This window comes from Trachemys scripta, chromosome 5 (assembly GCF_013100865.1).
Source record: "Trachemys scripta elegans isolate TJP31775 chromosome 5, CAS_Tse_1.0, whole genome shotgun sequence".
In the NCBI taxonomy this organism is placed as follows: domain Eukaryota; kingdom Metazoa; phylum Chordata; order Testudines; family Emydidae; genus Trachemys; species Trachemys scripta.
Window position 1 is genome coordinate 26,164,368 of NC_048302.1, and position 27,540 is coordinate 26,191,907.

The window sequence follows — 27,540 nt, forward strand, 5'->3', positions numbered from 1 at the left end:
ATTGTGATTTACATTAATAATTTTGAAAAGCTTACTGGGCATACCTTAAAAAGTGAGTAGTCACAGCCAGGCATTAAATTACTAGAGAGCTGGATATGGTTGTATAAACTATTTGAAAACAAAGAAAAACACATAATTGTAAGAAATACATTTAAAAAGTCCAGCAGCTTGTGAAGGTACAATATTGTTCTTGAAAGGCTTAAGAAAGCCGAATCCATACACCTCGGAGTTTGACTGACAAAACATGCTTAAAACAAACTGAACGGTACATTAAAATCAAGTTATTTAAACTTTTTTGAAGCTATCCCAACTTCAGCAGTATAGAAACCCAATATAAAAATGCATATCAATTTATATTCTGATGTCAAACCAGTTTTTAGTAGAGATGTTACTTATTTAGCTCTTTAAAAAGTACTGAGTTCTATCAAACAGGACAGAAACTGGTTTACATTCTCTCACTGGGATCCATGCTACCAACTATCATTTTTCAAAAATATTGCCATTTTCACCACCTAAACCCAAGTCTTGAATTAAGATAACGTGAGTTAATATTTCATACAAGTTTATCACATTAACATTCGGGACAACTCACTGAACAAAATTAATTTGTTTTGTATATTGTAATAGGAAGATAAAGGCTTAGGCTTCTGTGGCTCTTCTATCCAGAAGATGTGTTCATATTCTACCTCATGAACATCTATTACATTACTCCAAGGGTGGAGACCTGTAGGCAGAATATTTGACAACCAAATAAGGATGAAAAAGAGACAAGCATGCAAGACTCAGAAGTGAAGTGTATACTGAGCCAAAAGGAAGTGCTCTCCACCAAGCAATGCACAGGAAAAAACAAATTTTGAAAATGGAGTGGCGAGGGGCTTAATGCACAAAATTGGAGGAGTGTGAGGAGGAAAGGATGCTGTTGTAACAGATATTGCAATCACACGCAATATCTTTGGGGATCATAAATATATAAATCGTTTATGTATGACTGATTTACTCCATGGTGGAGAGTTACCACAGCTCCTGTAGGAACTGAAAAGAGTGGAGAAGGGAAGGGGGAGGGGGTTATTCAGGCAAATCACGCTAGGCAAGTAACATACCCTGGAGCGGTTGGGCATATACTGATTCAAGCTGGGTTTTCCAGAGACTGAGAGACAAAGAAAGGGCTTTTGGTATAAAAGGATGAACTTAACTGACACAGGGTCCTTTTTCTGATCCAGCAAATGGAAAGAACCTTCTGTCCAATGGGGGCACCAATCATTGCAGAAGGATTTGAAAGACTTTGGCTTACTAGGGCCTCATAAGACTGACAGGTGACCTCTAGTCAGCTTTTAGCATACATGGATGAAAAATTGGCTGCTAACCTCTTGTAACTGTTGTTCTTCAAGATGTGTTGCTCATGTCCATTCCATTATAGGTGTGTGCACTCGCAATATGCACCAGTGCTGGAAGTTTTCACTGTGTGGTATCCATAGGGGACCAACTCTGGCGCCCTCTGGAGTGGTGCGTGTATGTGCTGATGTAAGGGGCGCCACCAGCATCCCCCTCCCTCAGTTCCTTCTTGCCAGAATTCCAGCAGAGGGGAAGGAGGGTGGGTCATGGAATGGACATGAGCCACATATCTTGAAGAGCAACCATTATGAAAGGTTAGTAACCGTTTTTTCCTTCAAGTGCTTGCTCATGTCCATTCCATTGTTGGTAACTCCCAAGCAATACCTCCGGAATCGGGTAGGAGTTCATGGACACATTGATTGCAACACAGCTCTGCCAAAACCATCATCATCTCTGGCTTGCTGAGTGATAGCATAATGTGTTGTGAACGTGTATACCGAAGACCATATTACATACCATGTTTCATTTAACTATTTTAGTTAAAAACAATTTTAACCCCCCCCCCCGATTTTAAAAAACTTGAATTTTAACTAAATTCAAAAATTCATATGCTTGTTTTGTTAAAATATTATGTTTGCTGTTCAAGAAAAAAAAAATCCAGAATACATAACTTTGTTGTTTTAGTTAAATAAAACAATTTAAATGTCTGTCTGGGTGATGTTCTCCTCCCAATACAGCATGGCAAGAAAATCCTCCACATATTAATGATTAACCTGTTGAATTGGAGATATTTATGAAGTCATTGGGAGGTGAACTATCGGCTTCAATTACCTTTGGTAAATGAAATAACCAAACAATCATTCATTTTCTGATATAGCTGTAAAACTAATCTGAAAACTTTTCAAAATAAATCACTTTAAAGATGTATAGTGTGTACCTTCTAAAAATGAAACCTATATCTCTGAGATGTGAAGAAAATGTATTAAGGTCATAACAATCCAGAAGAATGCACTTTTATGTAGAAATCCATGATTAAAATTGAGTCTTCCTGCCTAGTGATTTAAATCATGATTTAAATCAAATCCACCCTGGTACATTAGGTCTCCTGACCAAGACAGGAGACAAGCATCAGAAAGCGAGCCTTTGCAGAGACCTTGCAGAGAGCAGAACCAATGACATTTTCTGTTCTGTCTGGTGGTGAACAGGTCCATCTGGGGAGCTCCCCACTTCTGGAAGAGCATCTTGATCACCTCCAAATGGAGGGACCACTTGTGGTGAAAGAAGAACCTGCAACCAGACACCAAGGAGATGCAAGGCTTTCAGGTGGATTTCATGCTGGATGCAGAAGTCCCACGGACGAAGGGCTTCCTGGGACAGAGCCGACAAATGAGCTCCCCCTTGCAAGCTGACATAGAACATGGAGAAACATGTTTTGTCAGTCAACACCTGCACCACCCAACTGGATAGGTGGGGAAGGAACAATGCGCAAGCCAGACAGATGACTCTAAGCTCCCTGATGTTTATATGTAGCGCGAGCTCCTCTCATGACCATAACCCCTGTGTTTGCAGCATAGCGAGATGTTGCAGTGCTTGGAGCAGAGTCCGATGGGGCTGGCTCCAAGGGCTGACTCCATAAGGAGCGCTCTAAGTCAAATGTCCCGCTCCTTTTTGGTTTGAGGCTCAAAACTCTTAAAAATGTGACACTTGTTGCTCATGTGGGTTCCCCCCCCACCCAAGCACTTCAGACCGTTTTGATGGGGATCACTGACTGGCATAGGGTTTTTTTGCAGCAGTAACAAGGCTTGAAGCCCACGATCAGGGCATGCCCCATCCCTAGGCTAAATCCCGTAGGGGACTAGCTATTACCATCTTATGCACTAAGGGAACTAAAACTATACAAACTTTATAAGAACTATATACACAAGAGATTCACAACTAGGCACAAAAAAGGTAAGCTTGCCGAGGCAAGGAAACATTCCAGCACTGTCACTGGTGGTAAGAAGGAACTGAGGGAGAGGAGCTGGCGGTGCCCTGTATACTGGTGCATATGTGTGCCACTCAAGATGGCACCAGAGCTAGTCCCCGACGGATATCACAGAAGGAAAAACTTCCAGCACTGGCACATGTGGCAAGCACACACCCCTACAATGGAGTTGACATGAGCAAGCACTTGAAGAATTTTTATTGTTTTGAACATGTTTTCTCTGTAAAGCTTTTACCTTAATAAAGGTGCTTGCTTAGAAAGAGCTGTGGGGTAACTTAACTGCTCGCAATACACTGGTCATAGCCCCTAGAGAAAGGAAGAAACACGCTGGCCTTTACGCAGACTGGTTTGCTGAGGATATCACAGTGTAAGGCAGGCAGCTGTGTAGCCTTAAAAGCCCTGGTTCCTATCCAGAGACAGGTGATGGTTGGAGACCGGACTGGGAACTCCTGAGTGCAGCTTGGGGGAGAAATCCCTGAAACTGTGACAGCTGTCTCCACATTCTCTACTGTTGGGACCAGTGCAAAGGTTAGAACAAGGAATGAAGACTTCACTAATTTGTGGTCCATGACTACCTGGTTAGGTTCATCACCAGAAAGCACTGCTAGATTGCACTCTCCACCTGCTGCTTCAACTGGACCTTTATTTTAGTAGCTGCTCTCAAACTACCACTGAGTTTGAGCAGGTTCATACAGTAGATGAAGAGCGCAAAATATCTTTCAGTTTAATACCCTGTAATTCAGAGATGGGCAAACTACGGCCCGCGGGACCGTCCTGCCTGGCCCCTGAGCTCCTGGCCCGGGAGGCTAGCCACTGGCCCCTCCCCTGCAGGCTCAGCTCGCTCGCTCCGCTGCTGGCACAATGCTCTGGGCAGTGGGGCTGTGAGCTCCAGGTCTGACCCAGTGCTCTGTGCCGTGTGGTGGCAGCGTGGCCTGGCTCCAGTGCTGCCAGCCACCGGTGCTCCAGGCAGCACGGTAAGAGGGCAGGGAGCGGGGGGGGAGGGGGAGGAGGAAGGGGTTGGATAAAGGACAGGGGAGTTCAGGGTGGTGGGCGGGGGGGAGCAGGGGGAGCTGTCAGGAAGGAGGAGGGTTGGATGGGGCAGCAAGGGGCAGGGGTTCCGGGGACAGTCAGGGGACAGTGAGAAGGGGTGGTTGGATGGGGCAGGGGTCCCAGAGGGGCCGTCAGGAATGAGTGTAGGGGCTGGATGGGGCTGCGGCATGTGGATGGGGCAGGGGTCCCAGAGGGGCCGTCAGGAAACAGGGGAGGTTGGATGGGGCAGGAGTCCCGGGGGGGGGGGGGGGGGGGGGGGGCAGATAGGGGGGGGGGGCCGGGCCATGACTCCCTCCCCTAACCAGCCCTCCATACAATTTATGAAACCTGATGAGGCCCTCAGGCCAAAAAGTTTGCCCACCCCTGCTGTAACTGATGCTGTAACCAACTCTGACTGGAGCCATCCAGGTTAGTAAGTATTCTGCTAGTTCATGCAACCAGGTCTTGGTAACATGCATGTCCAAACTCATCCACGATCAACTTTATTAGCATAAAACCACGCATTAACAGCACGAATCAGGACAAGGTTTATATCTGCCAAAAACTGCTTCCCCAGAAATAGCGAGACCAGTGGGATCGTTGTCTTTCCCTGCCCACCACAACAGTGCTGAGAAGCCAAAGCTCACACAACCGACCCACACCTCATCCAAGATCTCCAAGTTTCAAGCATGTTCACTCAACTTGACAACCATCCTATGATGCACCTGCCAAAGCCGATTGCCTGAACAAACCCCAGAGTAGGCCACCTGCACACACTGATTTTTCCCCCACACTATCCACACAAAAACTCTCCTGTCCAACAATCATGTTATAACACAATCCCTCTAGCATCCCAGTAACTATTATTTCCACTTGTTATTCCCATGGGTGTCCCACACCAACATAAAGAACACCTCTTCCACCTCATGTTACCACTTTGCAGTTTTCTCAGCTCTCACATCCAGAAGGCAGAAGCCAACAAAATCCTCAGGTGACCTTGCTACTCAGAAGGTGGAGAGTCAGTGTTTTAAAAAGGTTAAGCACCAATATGTCTTCCCTCCGTCAACCACATCCCACCTTCAAACACACGTACTTTTTTCCTCCATTTTCCCAATGCACTGTCCCCATTTATATCACAATATACAAGACACTTAAAGACAGCCTCTTTAATTTCAGTAAAAGCAACCCACAGGAACCAAAATCATTAAAGAGCTCATGCCTAGGGCTCAGGTGCTGCTGTTAGTGGCCGGGCTCCAACAGACATGGGGGAGAAATGATTTTCCCTTCTACCTCTTCTGAAATGCTCTGAAACTTCCTGTTTTGCTTAATTCCTATGGGACTCATAGTACCAATTATGTGACAGAATCTATATCCTTGGATAGCCAAGACAATTTCACAAGGGAGGTGAAGAGTGGGGAAGTTTTATTTGGTTTCCAAATGTCTGGTTTCCCCAGTATCTTTGAGATCTATGGTACTCTGCCCAGTATCCGTTATACAAATAAGAACTTTAATATATCTTCAATTCACCAATATCCCAGGCCCTCGTGAATACTGTACATACAACTTGCCGGGTTATTTCTACTCACTCTGCTTGATAAACAGGAAAGGTGTTTTCAAAATGTGCATAAGAAGGCCAAGATATTCAGAAGTGACTAGTGATTTTTGGGTGTCCAACCTGAGGCACCTTAAAGGGGGCCTGTTTTTCAGAAAACAAACAAGCACCTGACTTCTGAAAAACTGGCCCCTCTAAGGTTCTTCAAGTTGAGTACCAAAAGTCACTAATAATTTCTGGCTAAAGTTTTCAGATACAGGATATTGTACACAGGAAATTATTACACCAGAAGCAGAGTTCAGGCTTCAATTTAATTCTGCTTATCACCCTGAAAAAATCTAGTCTAAAATCTAGTCTACGTGTAATAAGCCATGTTTGAACCTTCAGGCCTATATACATTGCAATATCAGACTGCAAGACAGAACAATCTGTTTATTATCAATACAATTACAATTCCATCCCATTCACGCAAGCAATAAAATAATATTTGATGGATTTAAACCACCAAAAAACCCAAGAAATAGTTTATATACAAGTTTGGTTTTTTTGAAAAAGCTTCTCCTTCTGAAGATTAAGACGTCCACCCCAAACAGTTCGGACAAATTCCAATTTACACTCCAGAAACTAACTTTTAGTTAGTATCTAATGAGTACCATTTTGCTAATACAGAGAGGAATGTCAAGCTACTTCCCCAATTTTCCACAGGATTAGTATGTGGATTAAAAGTTTTACTTACGCCCAAAAATCTTCAACGGTATCAAACTTTGAGATCAGACGAAGGTTTGCTTGCCAGGTTTTGCTTTTGTCATTTTTGAAGAACCAGAGAGCCCACCTAAAGATAAAATGATGTACTGTACATTAAAAATAAATCAGAAATGAAGAGATTTGAGTACACTTATTGGATAACAAGTACCGAGAAGATGAGACACTGCTACTGAGGTAACAGCATGAAACTCAGTACCAGTTCCTGGGTGGTAGGAGAAATTCAGAAGAGAAACAGGCTTGAATTCTAATTCTGGATCTTGGGAAGGTGACAGCCTCTGAGTCTCAATATAGAGAAGTGTTAGGAGGCCTAACCAATCATTTATGTGCAGCTATTTAAAATCCTTTTTGAAAGGTTTTATATAAATGATCAGTGTTACATTCATGACTGAATGACCATTTGCTTGAGATTCACAACAAGGTTTTAGTTGTGCTTATAGGTAAACTGCAGCCTTGTACATCGAAGTGGACTCTTGGCTGTAATCTGTGAAAGACTGCTGACTGTTCATGTTAGGAGTACGCTATGTCAGTGGTTCCCGTACCACCTTCTTTTAAAACTGCCATGAAGTGATGGAATATCAAGGTCAGATATAGTTTGGGAACCTCTTCTCTGTGATTAGTCCTTTGTCCCCTTCAGCTAGGCATCTCTTTCAGATAGATTTTGTCTCGCCACACATGCCAAGAAGCACTTCCCCCATCATGTATATATTGGAATGATTAGAGATTAAAAAATGAAGCTGACATTTAAACTTATTGACGACAACAAGCTTTAATGAGAAATCTTAAAGGTAATCTGTAAATATCTGCCTTATCTTATTGTACTTAACTTCTCATTGTTTGCTCAGAATACAACTTAAAGGCACATTAATATGAAACATTTCATCACAGCTCTACTCTGATGAGTGCAATCTCACAACCAGAAAGGAGCAACACTGGTGTCTAAGCAGGACACTATGGGAAGAAGAGATAACACTCTTCAGAGTGCAGCCTCTAGGCTTCATTTCAACACCCAGGAACTGCAGGGAAAAAAAATTGCCATGGCTACAGGTCACAAAAAAGTCCGTATTCGGGAATATTTTCAAGAAATTCCTAGATCTTTGGGTAAAAACAAACACGTGCCACATGTAAAAAGTGTAACAAAGAGAAGTAGTGCCCGGTTATCAGACAAACATAAAAAATGCCCCTCAGAAGGCAATGACTTTGAACAGGATGTGGAGATGTCTGAAAAATCTGAATCAACTGGTTAGCAAACTTATTTCTGCACCATCCTTATGGACTTCCTACCATGTCTTCTTATGCTGGGAAATGACAACTTAGATTGTCAAATTTGTGTTTTGGGTAGATTACTTATGAATTTCAAAATGATTGTATTCAAAATAGAATTGGTATGTTTGTTTTGAGTATTTATCCATTACATTTTTTTAGTTACTACTGGACTACTGAATTATTATTTTTTATTGCTCAGTATAATCAAACAGCATAGGTGGAGACTTCTGGTTTAAAAGTACATTTATGAATTTTAACGTTAAAATGTTTTTCAAGCTCACTAGTATATGACTAGAGATAAGGGTTTAAATAGATTTAGATAATCCTTATAATTTGTTAATTACTTTCCCTATAAAACTGGGTTTAGAATAAATTATATAATTTAAATAGTGGTGCAAAGTGGGCTGTAATCCACGAAAGCTTGTGCTCTAATAAATTTGTTAGTCTCTAAGGTGCCACAAGTACTCCTGTTCTAGTTGCAATAGGAGTAATCTTTCATTTACAACCTCATTTTTTCAAAGCAATGCACTGCAAGTGACTTTTTTACCATTTTGTTTCAGTGTCCAACTTAGACATAAGGGGTTATGAATGTCAATCTGCAACATCTACCACTTCATAATCATATGCTGGTACCACCAGCAGTGCTGCAGCCAAATCTACGTCAGACAGTAAATTACCTGCATCAAAAAAAGATCTTCAGCATCCAGTAAAACCATGGATGAGTTCATAATCAGGACCAGCCAATTCCAGCAAGACATCATAGATGAAAAAATTACTTGGTTCATTTATGCAATACATTCCCCTTCTCGTCTTGTTCAGAACACAAATTTCATTTACATGGTTCAATCATTATGACCAAGCTAGATTCCACCCAGCAGAACAGACATTGCTGGATACAAGCTTTGAGGAGGAAATTGAACATGTGCAAAAAATATTGATAGGAAATTTGTTAACTGAGTCTTGATTGGTGGAACAATGTACACAATGATCAAGTAGAGAGAGTCTGTGTCAACAGAAGTTGGAGGTGTCTATCTTACAGAACTAATTGATACATCAGGATATACCCATACAGCAGAATACTTAAAAGTAGCAATAAAAGCTGTAACAAACTGAACAAAAATTCAAGCTTGACGCATGTAGCTATGTCACAGAAAATGCTACAAATGTAGCAAAGATGAGACGACATTTAGAAGAAAATAATTAAGGGAATCTGAAACTTATAATGGGTGCAGTGCTCATCTGATCCATCTTTTAGCTAAAGACTTAAATACAACTCCAGGAATAAAGCAAAATGTTGAAATTGCAAAATATTTTGGTAATAACTGTGACAAAGCGGGAATTTTTTTGATACTATGTTTATGAATCCTATGTGTGTCTCAGGGCAGGCTAAAAGACAGGTTTGTGTGTGCCGCCTAACTGTCTGAGTAAAATGAAGGGTTCATTAAGAAGAACTGGCCTATGCCAATCCATATCAACTGAAGACGACACTGGAAAGCCCAATCATCAGGACACTGACATCGAGCAACCAAAGAGCTGGGGGTGGGGGTGGGCGTGGGAGGGACGGAGGGAGGGGAGGGAAGAGGATTTCCCCACCTCTCAGGAGGGAAGCTGAGGAGAGACCCCATCACAAGAAGAAAGGACTGAGAAGTGAGGTGGGAGAATAAGAGTGGGCTCTCACCTGGGAACTGACTACTGTCAAGGAGACACAGAGCCTGAAAAATGGACTTCAAAGCAGTTCACCAGCCAAGCTGTAGTGAGCTGACCTCTATGCTTTAACCTTTATTTCTCTATTCTAACCTAAGGACTTCCAATACTATGTTCCAATTGACTAATAAACCACACTATTTTGAAAACGCTTTTTGAGTGTCTTTGCAAATACTGGGTGAAGTCCAATAGTCCCTGAAGAGTGTACAAGTCTCTAAACAGGAGTGTATCTCAGACTCACTGAGCAGAGATCCTAGTTTGAAGCAGGAGTGCTGCAGCCCAGAGGTTCAATCTAAGGAGAGGGTGAGGCCATATAGCCTATCATGAAAGGGAGACCAACTCCTTGGGGGTCAGGGACATTGAAGGGGTTCCTCCAAGAGGATGTTCCAAAGCTGGGCATATAGCTCCAATCCTGTAAACCGTGACAACCACTTCAATTTAGCTGCACTGCAGAGAGCAAGAGGAGCCAAACCAATTCTCCCTCAAGATGTATGATAGAAGTCAGTTGTTGAATGTTCTGGGCTATATTAAGAATTGGCCTATTCTTATAATTTGTGAAGAAAATCGTGACAAAACAGATGGAACTATCACAGCTAAAGTATTCAACATCAGACTAGGAAGAAATTTAGAATCTATGCTGAATTTACTGAAAGCTATTTCCATACCCTGGGACAAACAGCAGAAAGATTGCTGCTGCATTGCTGATGCTGCTGAAATCTGCAAAGAAGTTCAAGAGACACTGAAGAAATACCTACCACAAAGTTAAACTTCAAGCAGTAAAGAAGCAGATGGATGAAGTACTTACTCTAAACATTTTCTTGCCAATATTCTCAATCCAATGAACCGGGGTAGATGCCTAGCTTCTAAAGATGGTGCTGCTGTGATGTGGGCATCCAATAATCACCCAATCAATCATGTGATATGTGACCCACTCAAGCAGTAAATCATCAAAGTATGAAGGTGGTCACAACTGAACTGGAGGAAGTCATTAGCTAAATCCTGGGAACCAGAGTTTGTTTGACAATAGTAACCTTCTCCAAGCACAGGAGTATTTTCTTCATTTGAACTAATTCATTCAAAGTCTAGAAACTGACTGGGAACTGAAAAAGCATGAACACTTGTCTCTCTTCTAGTTCACAAATACAACAAACTCCTAACTAACAAACTCCAGTCATTTTCACTTCTGCATATTTGAAAAATTGGCCAGGCTGATCTGAAATAATCAGTTTAATTTGCTGTCTATAGTTAATCCCTCTATTGTGTTAATAAATCATTTAGTTGTAAATGTGAAACATGTTCTGATAATACAAGTTTATGTATCCAAAACATTTAATATTGTTTTCTAAAAAAAATAAAAAAATTGTATATGCTGTTTTGTGTTTCTTTAAATTCTAGTTAGCATCCTAATGCAGTCTGACACAAATCAAGAGCAAAAAGTTACTTACCTAGTAAATAAATATATCATTCACCATTTTCTAACAGTAAAATGTATAATTAATAAGAATCTGAAAATTTTAAGCTATACAATTGCTTAAATGTATGTCTATAGTTCTAGTGTATCCTCCTATGTAGCAAAAAGATAAACCAAACTTAGTGTAAATGCTCTATTTTATTGTAAATCAACATGTTTTAATGGTCATATCAACCAATGCGAATGCACCTCTCTTAAAAATAACTGTAGTACAAATGGAAAAGTTGACTAAAAATTGATGATTTAAATCAATTCCCCAAATTGATATCCTAGGTTCTGAATATTTTACTCAAAACTAACATTTTCATAAGTGGTCTTGGGAATATTGTTTTAAAATATTTAATAACTACAAACAGCATTGTAATTGTTGCTTGCAGTGCTTGAGAAATTTAGCCGAAGAAAACACCTATACAATAACTCCTCACTTTAAGTCATCCCGGTTAACGTTGTTTCGTTGCTGATCAATTAGGGAACATGCTCATTTAAAGTTGTGCAATGCTCCACTCTTACATTGTTTGGCTGCCTGCTTTCTCCACAGCTGGCAACCTCCCTACACCCCCGCCTCCCCACAGTGCCCCCCGCCCACCAGCAGACCCCATGGATCAGCGCCTTTCCCCCCCCCACGGCAATCAGCTGGCTTGTGGCATTTCGGGGGCAGGAGGGAGGGGGGAGGAGCAAGGACTCAGCGCGCAGGCTCCCCCTCCCTCCCAAACACCGCAAGCCAGCTGATTGCCCTGGGCAGGAGGCCGGGGGGAGGGAGGGGGAGCCTGCGTGCAGAGTCCTTGCTCCTCCCCCTTCCCTCCTGCCCCCTAAACACCGCAAGTCAGCTGATTGCCCCGGCAGGGGGGAGGAGCGAAGACTCGGCATGCCTTCCCCTCCCTCCTACCAGCGGCAATCAGCTGGCTTGCGGAGTTTAGGAGGGAGGGGAGAAGGAGCGAGGATGCAGCGTGGGAAGTAAAGGGGGAGGAGGTGGGGGGGAGAAGAGGCAAGTCAAGGATGGCGGCTTGGGGGAAGGGGGGGGAAGTGGGCAGGCTGAGGGTTGAGCCCCATCCCCGCCCCGGTGCTTGCAGAGTAGGGGAAGCTGCAGCTGCTGTGCAATGTGCTTCTCCTAGCCTACAGCACCTTCAGCCTCCTTGCCTGCCTCATCTCCAGTGCCAGTGGGCTGTGCCTGTGTAGGGTAAGGCAGGGGCACCTCCCAACTATAGTGCTGTACTGTATGTACAGTATGTTTGTAAACACACAGCACGTGCGCATTATTCCCCCCCACGCATAGTATTAAATTGCTTGTTTAAAAAGTATGTAATGCCTTTTGGCTGGCAAAAAAAAATTTCCCCAGGAACCTACCCACCCCCCCTTTACATTAATTCTTATGGGGAAATTGGATTAGCTTAACATCATTTCACTTAAAGTCACATTTTTCAGGAACATAACTACAACGTTTAGTGAGGAGCTACACATTTTTCTTAGAATTTTTCACCATTGCATTGCCATTTGTAATAGCAAAGTGGAAACACTAACACAAACTGGCCAGTAGAGTTTTACCAACTTGTTGTCCAACCCTGATGAAAACAGTTCCTCAGTTGGTCTACCACTACTGCTTCCATCAGTGTAGTACAACCATGAAAACTAAGAAAAATACATGAAAGATGAGGGTGTGTAACTCCCTAATATCATCTAGGGCTAACATCCCATGTGATGCCCAGATCCGTAGCACTTCGTTGCTGGGATCGAATAGTACACTATGGTTTCTATCTAAGTAGATTTCTGGACCCTGCTTGGTAGGGGCTCAATTTTTTATATCAGCCACTTTCGGATGTCTGATACATGTGAAGCTCTACCTGCCTCTGACTGATAGAAGAAAGAACTTTGCCTCTCCCCACCATCTTCAGAGCCTCCTGGCTGCAATAAGAAAATATACAGATGGAAGAGATCTCAGCTACTCTATCACTATTATTAATACAAACAAAAGGTTTCAATTACAATAGAAGATGAACTAAGAACCAGTACAATTGGGTTTTTATTTCTTCATGAGGTCACTGAAAAACTTGTTAGAATAGGCTGAAAGTTTATGAAGTGAAAAAATGAAGCTTTTCTCTGTAAAACAATAATTTGACAAAATAGCAACTATGAGAATTTTGAGGTGGCATATTTACCTGTAGAATCACAAAGCCTGGTGACAGAACAACATGGCTCACCTGTTTTGTAGTGGATGCTTAATGTACTGTTCAGGGCTGGCAACCTCCTGAGTTGGTGCTGTTTCCGTTTTCTCTTCTTCTGAAGTCTGAGGATTGGGAGTGGTTTCCTGTATAAAGAAAAGCAAAATTATTGATGTGTGTCTTCAACTGTATTCTGCAAACACTTAGCTACCACCCTCTTAAGTTTACTTCAGAAAATTAGCTTTCCCTACCTCTTTTCTGATTAGCAGTTCAGGATCACAGCATAAAAACACACATGGCCCTGCAAGTATTTGTGCTCACCTATGCAACATGCTCGTAAACGCTAGCAGGTCACAAGATATCGGACCACGAAAATTCATGTAATTTTGCTTGTTGTTGGGTTTCCCCCAGCTCCACTTTGATTTCAATGTGGTTTATACAGCTTATTTTACCAAGTACCAGAAGGCACAAAAGCCTGCTTGCGACCTTTAAGAATTGGGAGTTCCAGGAATGAGCTCTGTGCACTTTAGTTTTAGAACCATTAGCAGACAACACTGATTTCCATAATCAGTGCTTCCTGAGGAGGCAGCCATTGAATGTCAGAATTGCAAGGAGGAAGATGATAATTAGAATGATTTGATTTTAAGGTCTGGAATCTAATGAACTATCCCTGGAAAGTAGAGATTGCCAGCCTTTCAATGCATTTGCATAACTTGTTTCTAGCTCTAAGGGTTTGAGAGATACTTGACTCCAAAAACTACTGCAGCCAAGACTAAACACTACAAGTATTGAACTTCAAACAGGGTAATTTCCAATGCCTGTACTCCCAACGTAAGCAAGTATGAGCTGAAATATGTGCCCTAAATGGCAGTGTAGTGTTAACTAAAAGTAATTCTCAGATATGAAGTTTACCTTTCCCAATGAGTTTAAGTTACCCATTAGCACCTGCTACTACAATACACCTTGATTCAAAATATCATCCTACACTTGCTTTAGATAAAGTACTACAGACCTCAAATATACACAGAATTTATTACATTTAAAACAGAATATGGAGAAAACATGAGTAGAGAAGAAAGAATTCAGGATGTGTGTTGCTCTTCAAGCTTATCATTTAATTCTACAATTTCAAACATGACATTGTGGCTATTAAAGTCATTCCCTCAGAACTTTAGAAAGCATAATAAAGCATTTCCAGCAGCTACTGCCATCTCTCCATCCGACTCCAATTTGCAATCCCTGCTGTAACATTCAAGAGACACAGGGGATGAAAGACAGCTCATTCTACATTTAGGGCAAACAAAGCTGTGTACAGCTGATTCTGCAAAATAACCAGCACTTAGTTACACATCCCCCACAAAACAAAACCTACCCAAATGTAAAAATATTCTAGACACTCCTAAATCCAGTGTCACAAAAAAGGATTTAAAAACTAGGGAAAATTTTAGACTTTGCGGTCTTGATCAAAGAGAAGTCGTGCAGAAGTAGATTAAGTTCAGCCATGACAAGTCAAAAGGACTTCAGCACCTGAAGTGGGAGTTACTCACTACCAAGATCCCTGCTAAGTGTAACCCTGAAGGCACCTATAATCCCTAGGTGCCTAAACTTTCACTGTAAAAGTCCCCTATGACCCTAAATTTCTGCCTTTGGGTATGTACACAATGCATAAGTCCCAGTACAATCCCCCAAAGCATGTGAAAGTAGGTGTTCCATTCCACTGCCAACCTGTCTGTGGGGACAGACCACCATATGCGTTCTCAAAGCACACTTCACACAAAACAGCTGGAGGGTGGAGGAGGCGGCAGTAGCCTCCATTATAACCTTTAGCCCAGTGGTTAGGGTACTTACTCAGGATGAGACACACATTGGTTCAATCCCTCCACCCCACCTGAAGGGAAGTGATCTGAACATGGATTTCCCACCTCTCAAAGTTATTCACAGCCCTGCAGCTTCTGAGCTACTGGAAAACTGAGGAGAAGTGGAGTGGACCTGAAGAGATAACATGAAGATGAAGTGGCAGCATTTTGTGATGTTTAAAGTAATATGAGATTATATTAGTACCATATCTTATCTAGAATGCTCTTCAAATAACAACATGGATTACACAGAAAAACATTGTTGAGGCACTGATATTTAGGACTTCACTGCTAATTCAAATACAATACAGACAGATAGCACAGCCTCCTGCCTTAACTGCAGAAATATTTTACTAAGAAATTATTAATATACTAGTAGACTTCACTACAATATCCGAAAGTAGTATTCTATTTTAGATTCTGTTCCCAGATCTGGTTCACATGACAATTTCTTTTAAAAAAAGGGGCACTCCATTAAATCATGTCAAAATTCAAGTGTTAGTAGTTTCAGGAACTGCACCCTGCTACCTCCCATCTCCCCCCGTTAGCCTCCTGATCATTTTGTAGTTGACCAATCACATTTAAATTTTTTTTAAATTGAACTCTCCCTCCTGAAGCCATGTGAAAGACACCCGCCCCCCCCCGAGTGAAAGAAAAAAAAATCAATGAAATGGCCAACACACAAATGCTGTCAAATACACAAAGTAAACAAGCTTAAAAAAAAAATAAAATGTCCTCTCATAATCTGATATAGTCTTAGGTTTTATACTTTAGCAACAAAATCTTTTCTATCATCTAGAACTGGGGGTTGGAGGAGGTATTCATATTTTGAAATAATGCTGGCTTTTGTTCACAGTACTTCACTGCTGTTTTATTAAACACAAATAGATTATGACCACACAGAATTCTGCAAACACTAATGAAGTCTTCATCAAGACTGTTTTAATACTTAGTGTACGAATGGGAAGTTTTGAAAATTGCTGTTTTTCCTGTAGCTATTTTTATTGAGCAGCCTACTCAGATCCACTAAGTAATCAGCTCTTTAAATACTAAAGAACAACATCTAAGAATTTTTTTTTAAAATCCACTAGACTAGTCACCTACTTTTCTAGTTGTCCAGTGCAACCTAGGCTAGAAGGATGAATACAAGACTAACTAGGAATGGAATAGGAAAATGATAACAAGCAAGTGCAAGTTTTAAATAGTTTTAGAAAAATATATTAGGTATACATGTGCTAGAAATCTTTTACTTGCTTGTTGTATTTATGGATACCACATGCATGGACCAAAACTGAATAGAAAACATCCCACTCTGCCCCACAGCCCATCAAATTACATACTTCTAGTTAGAGCAATTCTGATACCAAGTAACTTACGTGAACATTTTAAAAAGTTAATTTTCAAGGTGTCATTCACAAATGTCCTAATGACTCACTCACTTCAAAGGCCCTGCAATAGCCAACTATGATCCTTTTGTCACAGGATGACATGACTCCCTCCAAAACTAATCAAGTTATGAGATAGTTATGCAATACAAGACATGCCATCAGGTCTAAGCACTGCTGTGTATGCTATCACTTGCAAAAGTTCATCTATTCCATGACACTGGAGTTTTCTGCTTCAAAACAGAGTTAAGGATAAGTTTCAGTACACAGAAGTTTAACTTTCAACTAGAGCAGTTTATGCTCAGGACAAATGCTATCAAGTTGAGCAAAACAGAGTGAGCTACTCTGGGGTAAAACAACATTTTAGTTTTTGCTTGTTAATGCTACTTGTTACAGTTTCTTTTGATCTTTCACATTCCACCCTTTAAAAAGCAACAGAGGGTCCTGTGGCACCTTTGAGACATTCTGTTAGTCTCAAAGGTGCCACAGGACCCTCTGTTGCTTTTTACAGATTCAGACTAACACGGCTACCCCTCTGATACTTGATTCCACCCTTTGCTCAGATCATCAGATCAAATGTTTACACAGTGAAACATTTCTCATTATCAAATATGCAGTGTATTAAAACCAGTTAGTAAAAGGTGCTTAAAGCTTTCAGATGGATTATTAAAGCCAGTTATTGATTAGCATAAACTCTTATAACCCCCATACTGCTAGTGCCCTAAAATATTTTATTAGTAAAATTACCATTAGCAGTAGTAGTTTTTAAAATACCATATTTAAAATGAGATTTTCTAAACATTTTACTGTTATCAATTACTAAATGCATTTCTCAAACCTGTATTTGTTTTAGGATGAGCAAGTGGGTACAAGCTTACTTTTAAAGATCTGCCTTCTCTAGTTTTGTTAGTTTTTTTCCACAGATATACAAATAGGGTAGCATAGTAAATCCAAACCTGGTTACCTGCTAAATTGGAAGCCTTTGTAGGGTCAACCCTGTTCCTCTTATATGCATTGTAGCAGATAGCTCAATGTACTCACGACATATACACCTCTACCCCAATACAACGCGACCCAATATAACACTAATTTGAATACAATGCGGTAAAACAGTGCTCGGGGGGATGGAGGGGGCGGGACTGCGCACTCCAGCGGATCAAAGCAAGTTCGATATAACGCGGTTTCACCTATAACGCCATAAGATTTTTTGGCTCCCCAAGACAGCGTTATATCGGGGAAAAGGTGCATTACAGTTTCTGAACAGACAATCAAATATAGCGACATCTCCTGGAAAACTTGGCAAAACGATCCCATTCACAGTTTTAAAAAGATATCAAGTACATATACATGGTAACAGGATTCTGTATCTTGGGAATTTCTTCTGCATCTACTACTCTTCTTAGTACAGATGTCACAGATTCGCAGGGACCACACTCTGGCAATTAAGAACACCATAGCAGGAGAAAGAAATCCACCGGATATATTCAACTGTAACTTTTATCCCAAAAGGTCATAATTACAATCCCTATTACACATCTCTGGGAATAAACAGGTGGCCTAGGAATTTCCCACATTAAGTGGATTTTCTAGTTAAGTGTACAGCATCTGATTAAACCAGGCTTTGTCTACTGGATTCAATCATCTTCATCGGGGCTGCTACCATCACAGCTACGTGCCCACACAGCCCTCTGACCCAGAGAACAGCTGCTGAGTAGCTTCCAATGTAATGACACGCATATTAGAACATAGACATCAGCAGAAGCTTTTACCGTAACAAAATGGGAAGACAAACAACCAGATTAGTAAGATAGTTTGTAAGAGTCACAATTGCCAACTCCCAAAAAGTACAGTTAAAAACTACTTAGTTCAAAATATATATATAAATATATAAATATATAAATATATATATATATTATATATATATATAAAAATATATAAATAAATGGCTAGCCCAATATTATTAATTCACTTAAACCCATGCACAGCAAAAGGCGCTATGCAGAGGTTAAAAGAACCAAGATTCAACTACGTATTCATTGGATTGGAACAGATGTCAGTACTAGATTTTTAAGTATAGGTGAGGCCTGACTAACCAGACAATGCAACATATTTAAGTTTCCATTTTAATTACTTCTTGGGGCCGTCTTTCTGGAAAAAAACAAAACAAAGCAAAACACCAAGACTGACAGACAAGAAATACAACCAATACTTTAGGCTGTCGTGTTCACAGTGTTAGAATCCTTTAAAATGAAAGGATCAGAACTTTCAGAAATGGAATTATTCTATTTTAAAGCTAGCTGTTCATTAGAATTGCTGGTTCTGATCCAATTATATTATATGACCATTCAGCAACTTTCCGTAGCTATTCATTTGGACACTAAAGCTTGAACTAATACCATCAGAGGCAAAATCTTATTAAAATGTTTAAATTAACTGGATAGTCTAGTAGTTTAACCGTGATACGCTGGAAAAAAAAAACAAGAAAGGTTGTGCAATTAATCAAGCTCTAGGAAGAAAAGAGGAAGTGACTTGAAGCTACTGAACTATGTGTACAAGGGAATGGCTATCCTAACCGTATACATTTTCTTAAACCAAAGATCTTAGGAAAGCGACTAGCAGTAACAACAGGAATATGACATTACCTGAAGCCCAAGTGAGATGTTACAAGGTTATGTAGCAAGGAAGCGCATAAACAGAAAGAAGGCTTTTAGTATACCTTCCAGGAATAAATAAAGCGTCTAAATGAAGATTAACACATTTTCCTCAAGAAGTTAAGAAACCAACTATTGTTGGTTTCCATCCAGCAACAGTTATAATCCCTTTTTAAAAAAAGCTGTTATTTCTACCTGAAAGTGAGCAGCACTTTTTCCCATGCTGAAGTTGCAATCTTCATAGGGCTAAAAGAGGCAGTTACAAAGTATTTAGAATTGTTTTAAAGTTAATACCTTTGTGGATGTTTCTAGTTGCACAAAGTGGTTGCCCTGTGATACCAAACTTCCTGCTTACATGAGACGTGCCAGCATGTGATGTGCTGGTGCCTTTAATACTGGAACATGGAATCTGCATATGGGGATAAGGCAAGTTTCTTCAATAGTCAATATGTAAGAGGGTTCCAAATGATCTTGTTGACTAGTAACAAGATCGCCACTGGTGTTTGCTGGACGTCTCAGGAGTTGGAGGACCAGGACTACGGAGGACTTCACTTTAGATATTATAGATTCAAGCCACTGCCAACATAATGGTATTTCGTGTCGTGAACTTCTGATGAGTTTCCAAATGGATGTAAATTCAATAATTTGATTAAATTATTAAAGCTAGCAATTAAACAATTAGATAATGTAACATTCCAACCAATGCCCAAATATTTCATCCATGTGTTAAATCTCTTCTTTGTTGACTCACTAATCTAAAGTTACCAAGAACAGTTACAACATTAAACTTAAAGTAAAAAGCAAGGCTCTTGAAACAGGAATTTTCAAATTGATTCTAATCATGAACATATATCATATTTCAAAATTGAGCCAACATTATAATCAGAAAATGTAGGACCCCAAGGAAGAGAGTACTATACTTAAAGCACAGGATAGTCTGTGTCACCCAGTTCATTCATGCTACATCTAAGCCGCATAATTATCTGTTTAAATCAAGTAAGGTCAGGAAAATAAAACATCTCTAATTATCATAAGGCTGAAAAATTTAAATAGAACTGATAAATGAAAGTTGATGCTACATTTTCACCACATAAAAATGAAGTCAGCACACAGTTTATTAACTAACATCATAATGTTATTAGTTTAAAGTTAAAAACAAAAACAAGCTCTGTGATTTATACATAAAAGATGTGATACAAAAAGTTTTTAAACTTTTAACATTTGAACAAATCTACCTCCTGTGCCTTAGTATGTATAGTGCAAAATTATACAATTTAAAATCTAAGACTGCAGCCATTTGTAAGTGCCTTGGAATCAGGACTATTTAACAGCTTTTAAACACTGCAAGACCTAAGAAACTTTATCAACTGTGCAGAGACCATATGGAACTTCAAGTTCTTACCAAGTTTCTTCAAAGGTAGAAACTCAAACTTAAAAACAAATAGTCCTATGCACTAGGATGTGACAAGAGATGAACAAAGCACATTTTGGATTTCTAAAACAATAACTTCTGTATTAATATGTTTAAAAAGTTGAAAGTTTCAAGAAATGAAAAAACTATTTAGAAGATTTTCCTTTCCAAGAGAGAAAATTATTCAGGGATAAAAAGAGGTTTTTGTTTAAATGTGTAAGTAGAAAACCTTAAAATAGCTAGGGCATGAAAATAAGATGATTTCTCTCTCACAATGTAATCCTCTCTACAAACACTTAAATTTCTTACAATTTTCACTACATCTCTCCTAGAACTTATGATGTTTACAGAGATCTTCATGAGCTCTGCAGAAGTTCCTATTTTTTTTAATCTAATAACTTCAAAGTTTTGCACTCAATGTTTACAATAGCACTTACATAACATGTAAAGTGCTGTTAAAACCCAACATAGATAGGTGGTCCTATGCACTGCTTCTCACTGAGGATTAATGGATATTTGAAGTTTTAGACCACGCTGTCCGGGACACCCTTTTACAAAACTCTTTAGAGGACTTAACATTAAAAACATCTCAATTCTTTCCAAGGTTCTATAACTAACTCAAATCACATGGGTGATTATCTAAAATGGACCAGAACTTTTCCTCTGGTCTAAAAGAGAAGTATGACATAGGTAAGTTTCTGACTAAACTTTTTCAGAAAGTTAGCGTGGATTTTTTTTTTTTTTTTTTTTAAGTGAGCTTATGATGGAAACTATAACATGGTTCAAAAAAGAACTAGGTAAATTCATGGAGGATAGGTGCATCAAAGGCTATTCACCAGGATGGGCAGGGATGATATCCCTAGCCTCTGTTTGCCAGAAGCTGCGAATGGGCGACAAGGGATGGATCACATGAGGATTACCTATTCTGTTCATTCCCTCTGGGACACCTGGCATTGGCCACTGTCGGAAGACAGGATTCTGGGCTAGATGGACCTTTGGTCTGACCCAATATGGTCGTTCTTATGTTCTTAAACTCCTTTACAACTATAGCATCTCTCCATTATTAAACAATTGCATTTGAGACTGATCCCCAGTTGGGAAATACCAGCAATATATTTAAGCAAAATATAATGAACAAAACTAGTGACTCTCAACCTTTCCACACTACTATACCCATTTCAGGTGTCTGATTTGTCTTGCATACCCCCAAGTTCCACTTCACTTAAAAACTACCTGCTTACAAAAATCAGACGTTAAAAAAGTGTCACAGCAGACTATTACTGAAAAATTGCTTACCTCTAATTTTTACCATATAATTATAAAATAAATCAACTGGAAGATAAATATTGTACTTACATTTCAGGGTATAGTATATAGAACAAAGTCATTGCCTGTATGAAATTTTACTATGTACTGACTTTGCTAGTGAATTTTATCTAGGCAAATATCTAGATGAGTTGATGTACCCCTAGAAAATCTGTGTTTACCCCGGTTGAGAACCACTGGCCTAATTCATCACACTATGGCTTAATACTGTGGGACTCTCCCAGTAGCGGATACGACACTAGAAATTCCTAGTCACAGAGAGATTAAGGCCAATTTCTGCCCTAAAGCAGTTCAGGTTTAAGAACAAAAGTCAAAGCTTCTTTTGCCATTTAAATTTCTTTTCCATAGAATAAAAGGAGTGTCAAAATTACAAAAAAGCTTTAAATGTATCCTTAAATTAGAAGCTGCTTTGATATCAGCATACACACTAGCAACCTCCAAGCCATAATTCAGCTGCATATTTTTTAATTTAAATAAATCATTACAAGGTCTGCCATTTCCATTAGAAAGGGCCAAGATCCTACAGACTAGTATTTAATTATGCACAGAATCAGAAGTGTAGGGCTGGAAGGAACCTCAAAAAGTCATCAAGTCCACCCCACTGAGCTGAAGTAGGACAAAATAAATTTAAACCATCCCTAGGAGATATTTGTCCAACCTGTTTTTAAAAACCTCCAATGACAGGGATTCCCCCACCTCTCTTGGGACCCTTACCAAAGCTGACTCCTAGCATGCCACTAGCCAACTTAAAAATGGCAGAACAGATAGCAGAGTTTCAGCTCAAGATAGGATCTTTTGAATGTGGAATTAGTTAGCTATACAAATGCAACTGTTAAGAAAATACATATATTTAAGAGCACTGAATAAGAACAAAATGATAAAAGCAAAATCCCACACTGAAACCTGCTTGCAATTTGGGAGATGGAAGAGTATAAGGTTACATAGTTATCTTCTTACGTTATTTATCCAAACTGTTCATAGGTTTAGCATGGCAGAATTTTATTTTTAAAGTTATTTTCTGTAGGCTGTTGTTGAAACCCCTGAAATGTTGCCAAAGCATTAACATTGGGACTTTCTTTTTCTTTAGTGTTTTGTACAAACGGTCCTTTTCTTATTAAAAAGAAGAACATTCAGATTCAGTGAGTGTCCGCAGAGCCGAATGTCCATGACCACATTATAATGTATTCCAGGCGACTAAAAGTGCCACTGGGTTATTACTGATCTGACGTAGCCAGGTTAACTACAGATGACCATGTGGCTGCCAGCAGTCCATGGCCAGGCAAGGTCAGCAGGGATCATTAAGTCGGATCTTCAGGATTTGATGTGTGTGGACTTAGTCTCCGAGGCAGGCCATATGACCACAAAGAGCCAGCCAGAGGTGACCAAGGACGACTTCAATCCTCTTGGAAGTCAAATTCTCAATAATACATCCACTATTACTCATTTAAAAAAAAAAAACAAAACCAAACTCTCTTATGCCCAACAGTAGCTGCTGGCAATGCATATGAAGTGCCTTCAGCCACCTGATGTCCTATTTAAGCAATACCCATGCTTCGGATCCATATAAGATGATCAAAAGTACATAGGTTTGATAAATTGTATCCATAAGAAAAATATGGATCTAACAGTAAGTTCCAAAACAAGACTACATTTTCTTGAGGTGCTTGAGGGACATACCAGAACAGTATTTCTACATTTCACGAGATGCAATATATTGCCCTTGTTTGATATTTAAGTTATCGCTAAATTCAATGGATTTTGGAGCAAGAAGAGCAAGGTAAATGAGAAATCGCCCATATCAGTATGAAACGAAGTACATGTGCTAGGGTTTGAATCTTCAGTACAACTCTGACTATGAACTTACAATGCCTGTAAAATGAATACAAATTCATATATGTTGACTAACCCTAAAATAAAATGTACAAGTGCACAACTCTAAAGTAAATATACTCAGTTCCATTACAAAATGTAGCTTGCACAGATGCATGCAGCTTTGAAATTATCTTTACAGTTAGCAAGAAAAGCATTTTAAGCATTGTATTAAGTTCTTTAAATATTTTCAGAGAAATCTATGTCATCCGGGTATTTGTGTTTTAATGTCTACTAGAACTGGCTGATAATTTTCAAACAAGAAGAGGCCTAAATTAAAGTTGTGTGGAAAAACTTGCTTTTTAACGCCCTTGTTTTCTTCTTTTTCTTCCCTTTTCAATAGCAAACATGGCAGGTGGAAGAGATCCTTACTGAAAAGTGATTTTCTGGAAGTTTGAAAATTTATAAACAAAAATGTTTTGGAAATTAGTTGTTTCAACACTAACATTACAGATGTTATTTCGTAGAATTATACTTGCATTGGTAACAGATGTTTTCACTGAATAAGCTTTAATGTTTTGCATTGTACCTCAAATGCTTTCAACCTGAAGAAAGGTGCCCACAGATTTTTTTATTAAACCAAATAGCAACAATTGCTTTAGCTTTGATTTGATTTTCCTTTCACACCCTTTCCCTCTATAGGGCATCACCCTTCCCACCTCACAAGGCCTTCCCTGTCTCAACTGCAGAAGACACTCAGAGGAAAGTAAGGTGGTACTGCAAGATCCATAAAATGCTTCTGAGTTACACTGGAAAGGGAGATACAGGAACTACAGAAAAATGAAGGATTTATATGCCTGTGGTCCCAGATTTTGAAACGCCAATGCCAGAAGTGCGTTCTATCTGCTCAACAAGTAGTTTCCCCTCTTTTTTAACTGTACAACAGTAAATAGTATTTTAATTCTGTACAAATAGCCAAGTATCACCCTAGAAAGTCAAGGTGGGTAAAGTAATATCTTTTAGGGGCCAACTTGTGTTGGTGAGACAAGCTTACACGAAGTTTATGCGGGCACAGACCTGAAGAAGAGCTTGAAAGCTTCTCTCTCACCAACAGAAGTTGGTCCAATAAAAGGTATTATCTCATCCACTTGTCTCCAATATCCTTGCACCAACACAGCTACAACACAACTACATACAAGTGTCACCCTAGTCATTTTATAAACTTTATGTATTATGTACAGAAATATACTGGCCAGGCTTAGCAAACAGAAAAAAATTGAGGACAGGCAGGAGATTTATGAGGAGGCATGGAACCTTTAAATTTTAAATTATCTTCAAGTTCAGTTGTAACCAAGAGTGGTTACCATTTGATAGCTATTTGGTTCCTTTAGGAAAGCATGCTTTTAGTATCAGTTCAGTCACTAGCCAACAGCTGCCCACATCACAGCAATTAGTGATCTTGGTGGCCCTCACAAAAAAGTGAATGAACATGGAGACACTGATCCTCTCACCCTAGAAATGGTTGCTCCCAAACTCAAGTCAGGAAGAAACTGTGTGAACAACAAGGGGAAACTGACGCTGTTGCTGCTTAGTCTGTTCCTGTTCTTTGGCTAAGTCAATGACATCATTTACTAGGGCTGTTAAACACTGTTTAAAAACATCAAATTCACTCATCTTTTGCTTATATTTTAAGTAATTTGGGTCTTTGCAGAGAGACATTAATTGGAAATGGATGTCTATAATGTTTTCAGCTACATTTACTTCACCATAAAACAGTAAGAAAACTTCAGCGAATTGTTGTACGCAGTAGTATTTCTGTTTCTCTATGAAAATCAGTTTATTTACAATTAGGTCAAATGAGACAAACTGATTGTTGTACTTTAAAACATTTATTTGATTTTTAAGAGATAATAGGTAAGTTTAGCAACTTTCAAATTATATTTTCAATACTTAATAGAATAAATCACAAATCTCAAAAAAAAAAACAAAAAAAAAAAACAAGACTTATTTACCTCTTCCCCACCACCTTTTCCAGACCCCAATACCCAATCTTGCAGATGACCATCCCCTGAGATACATCAGCATGTATATCAAAGAAGGCATCACATGAATCATGGAGAATGGCTGGAGGTGGCACACAGAAATAAAGAAAAGGCAGGCTGAAAGAATATCTAAGAAATAATATTCCGTAAAGTTCTGCTACTTCAAATTGAAACAAGGACATCAAAAATATGTGCAAAGCCACAGGATGTCGCAAGAGTTGTGAATTTACCCCAGTAATGTGGCAACAGCTTGGTAAGTGAAATGTACGTGCCAGGGTTTGCTTGGGATGCTTCAAACCCGAAAGGGAACAGTGATCACTTTACAAGAGTAACTTCAATGCGGCGGATGGCTCAGCACTCTCTCCCTACCCGACATTTGAATGTAGGCTGCCATGCTGTCAATCCAGGACTAAACTGCCCAGATGTCAGAGCAGTTTGGTAGAGACAGAGAAATCGATAGAGGAAGTAGGGAGCCTGTTGGTCCCGCACCTCAGTGGCCAGGAAATGTATTTCCTACCTGGCCTCACCAGGGTGGTCAGCAGTACGGACATTTCACCAGACAGTACCTCCCCCACCGCCGCCAGCGGCTAGTCCGGCCGGCCACAGTCATGGTGGCACTAGGCTCTTCTGTGGGTCACATTCCGGCGCCGCGGCGCTCCGGCCCTCCCTCGACTACGAGAGCGCAGACCAGGAGAGGGTCGCCAAGGTCACTCGCAAGGGGCGCGCCAGAAGCTCCCGGTCCTGTCCGGGCGCATCACGACCCCGCCGGGAGACAGGAAGGTTGGCTCCCAGCGGGGTGCGGCGGCCAAGCGCGCGCGCCCGGGGGTCTCTCCGTTTCCCCTGTGTCAGTCGGGGCGGAAGCACACGTGGGAGACGCGCCTGGCCTCCCCCGCACGCACCGTGCAGCTGCTGGCACAATAGGAACCACAGGCACCCGGTGTCTGGCCCCAGCACAGCAGCTTCTCCGCCCCAAGCCCAGGCCGCGTGCGCCCCCTCTTCATCACGCGCCGGCTTCCCCCTCTTCCCTCCCACCTCACGCACGCGCCGCCCCTCGCGTCCGTTCCCCCCTCCCCCCACACACACACTTTCCAGGCCTCGCTCCGGGCGGGCCCCAGGTGGTGACGGCACAATCCCCACCACGCGCCTAACTCACGGGCTCGGAATCCACCCATCCCCTCCCCCATCCAGGCCGGCTCGTCCCCCTCCACGCGCGTGCGCTACCCAAAGCTTTGCCGATCCACTCTCACCCCATCCCGCCCCAGCGGGGATCACCCCTCTCCGCCACCCCCGGGGGAGCGCTTCCTCCTTCCCCACCGTCTCCTTCTCTGCCCGGGCTCAGGGGAGCGGGGATCAGGGCGCGAGGGAGAGGGAATGAAACACTCACCGGTTCCACAGTCGCCATCTTAGATCGATCTGATCGCACACAAGCGCTGCGGGGAGGGGAGGGGGCGGATAAAAAATCAGATTCAAACCCGATTGGCTACCAGCGGGTCACGTGAGGCTCACGGCCGTTTGAAGGGCCTCGGCGCCTGCGCAAGGCGGCGAAAGGTGAGAGAGCGGTGCCTTCTGGGAACTGTAGTCGCTGGGGTGGGGGATGAGAGTGGAGGAGGCCGGTGCCCTTCCCCCTCCCTGCCTTCCTCTCACAGGAGAGAGACAGTCACGTGGGGGAGGGGGAGGCAGACAGGGGCGTGCCAGGCTGTGTCCGAAGGGAAGGGACCCCTCGCGGCCAGACACAGGCACTGCAGGAGCTTGGACGCCTCCTCTGTCTGAATCCCCGTTAGGCACTGCGGTGCTGTCTGGCCTG

The 27,540-nt window shown here is 41.0% G+C and overlaps 1 protein-coding gene across 2 annotated transcripts in view; it reads right to left on the minus strand.

Moving 5' to 3' along the window:
* EIF4E (eukaryotic translation initiation factor 4E) overlaps positions 1–27,226 on the minus strand; it is a 42,994-nt gene extending 15,768 nt beyond the window's left edge. Inside the window, exons 1-4 of one of the 2 annotated variants that reach the window (XM_034771833.1) lie at positions 27,121–27,226; positions 13,296–13,402; positions 6,634–6,729; positions 45–108 (exon numbers count right to left, since the gene is read on the minus strand). In XM_034771833.1, coding sequence (XP_034627724.1) covers positions 45–108; positions 6,634–6,729; positions 13,296–13,402; positions 27,121–27,138 — 285 coding nt within the window. In that variant the 5' untranslated portion in view covers positions 27,139–27,226. Of the gene's footprint in view, positions 1–44; positions 109–6,633; positions 6,730–13,295; positions 13,403–26,635; positions 26,749–27,120 lie in introns of those variants that run through there. The other variant, XM_034771832.1, reaches the window with a different exon arrangement.
* Between the last annotated feature and the right edge of the window lie 314 nt (positions 27,227–27,540).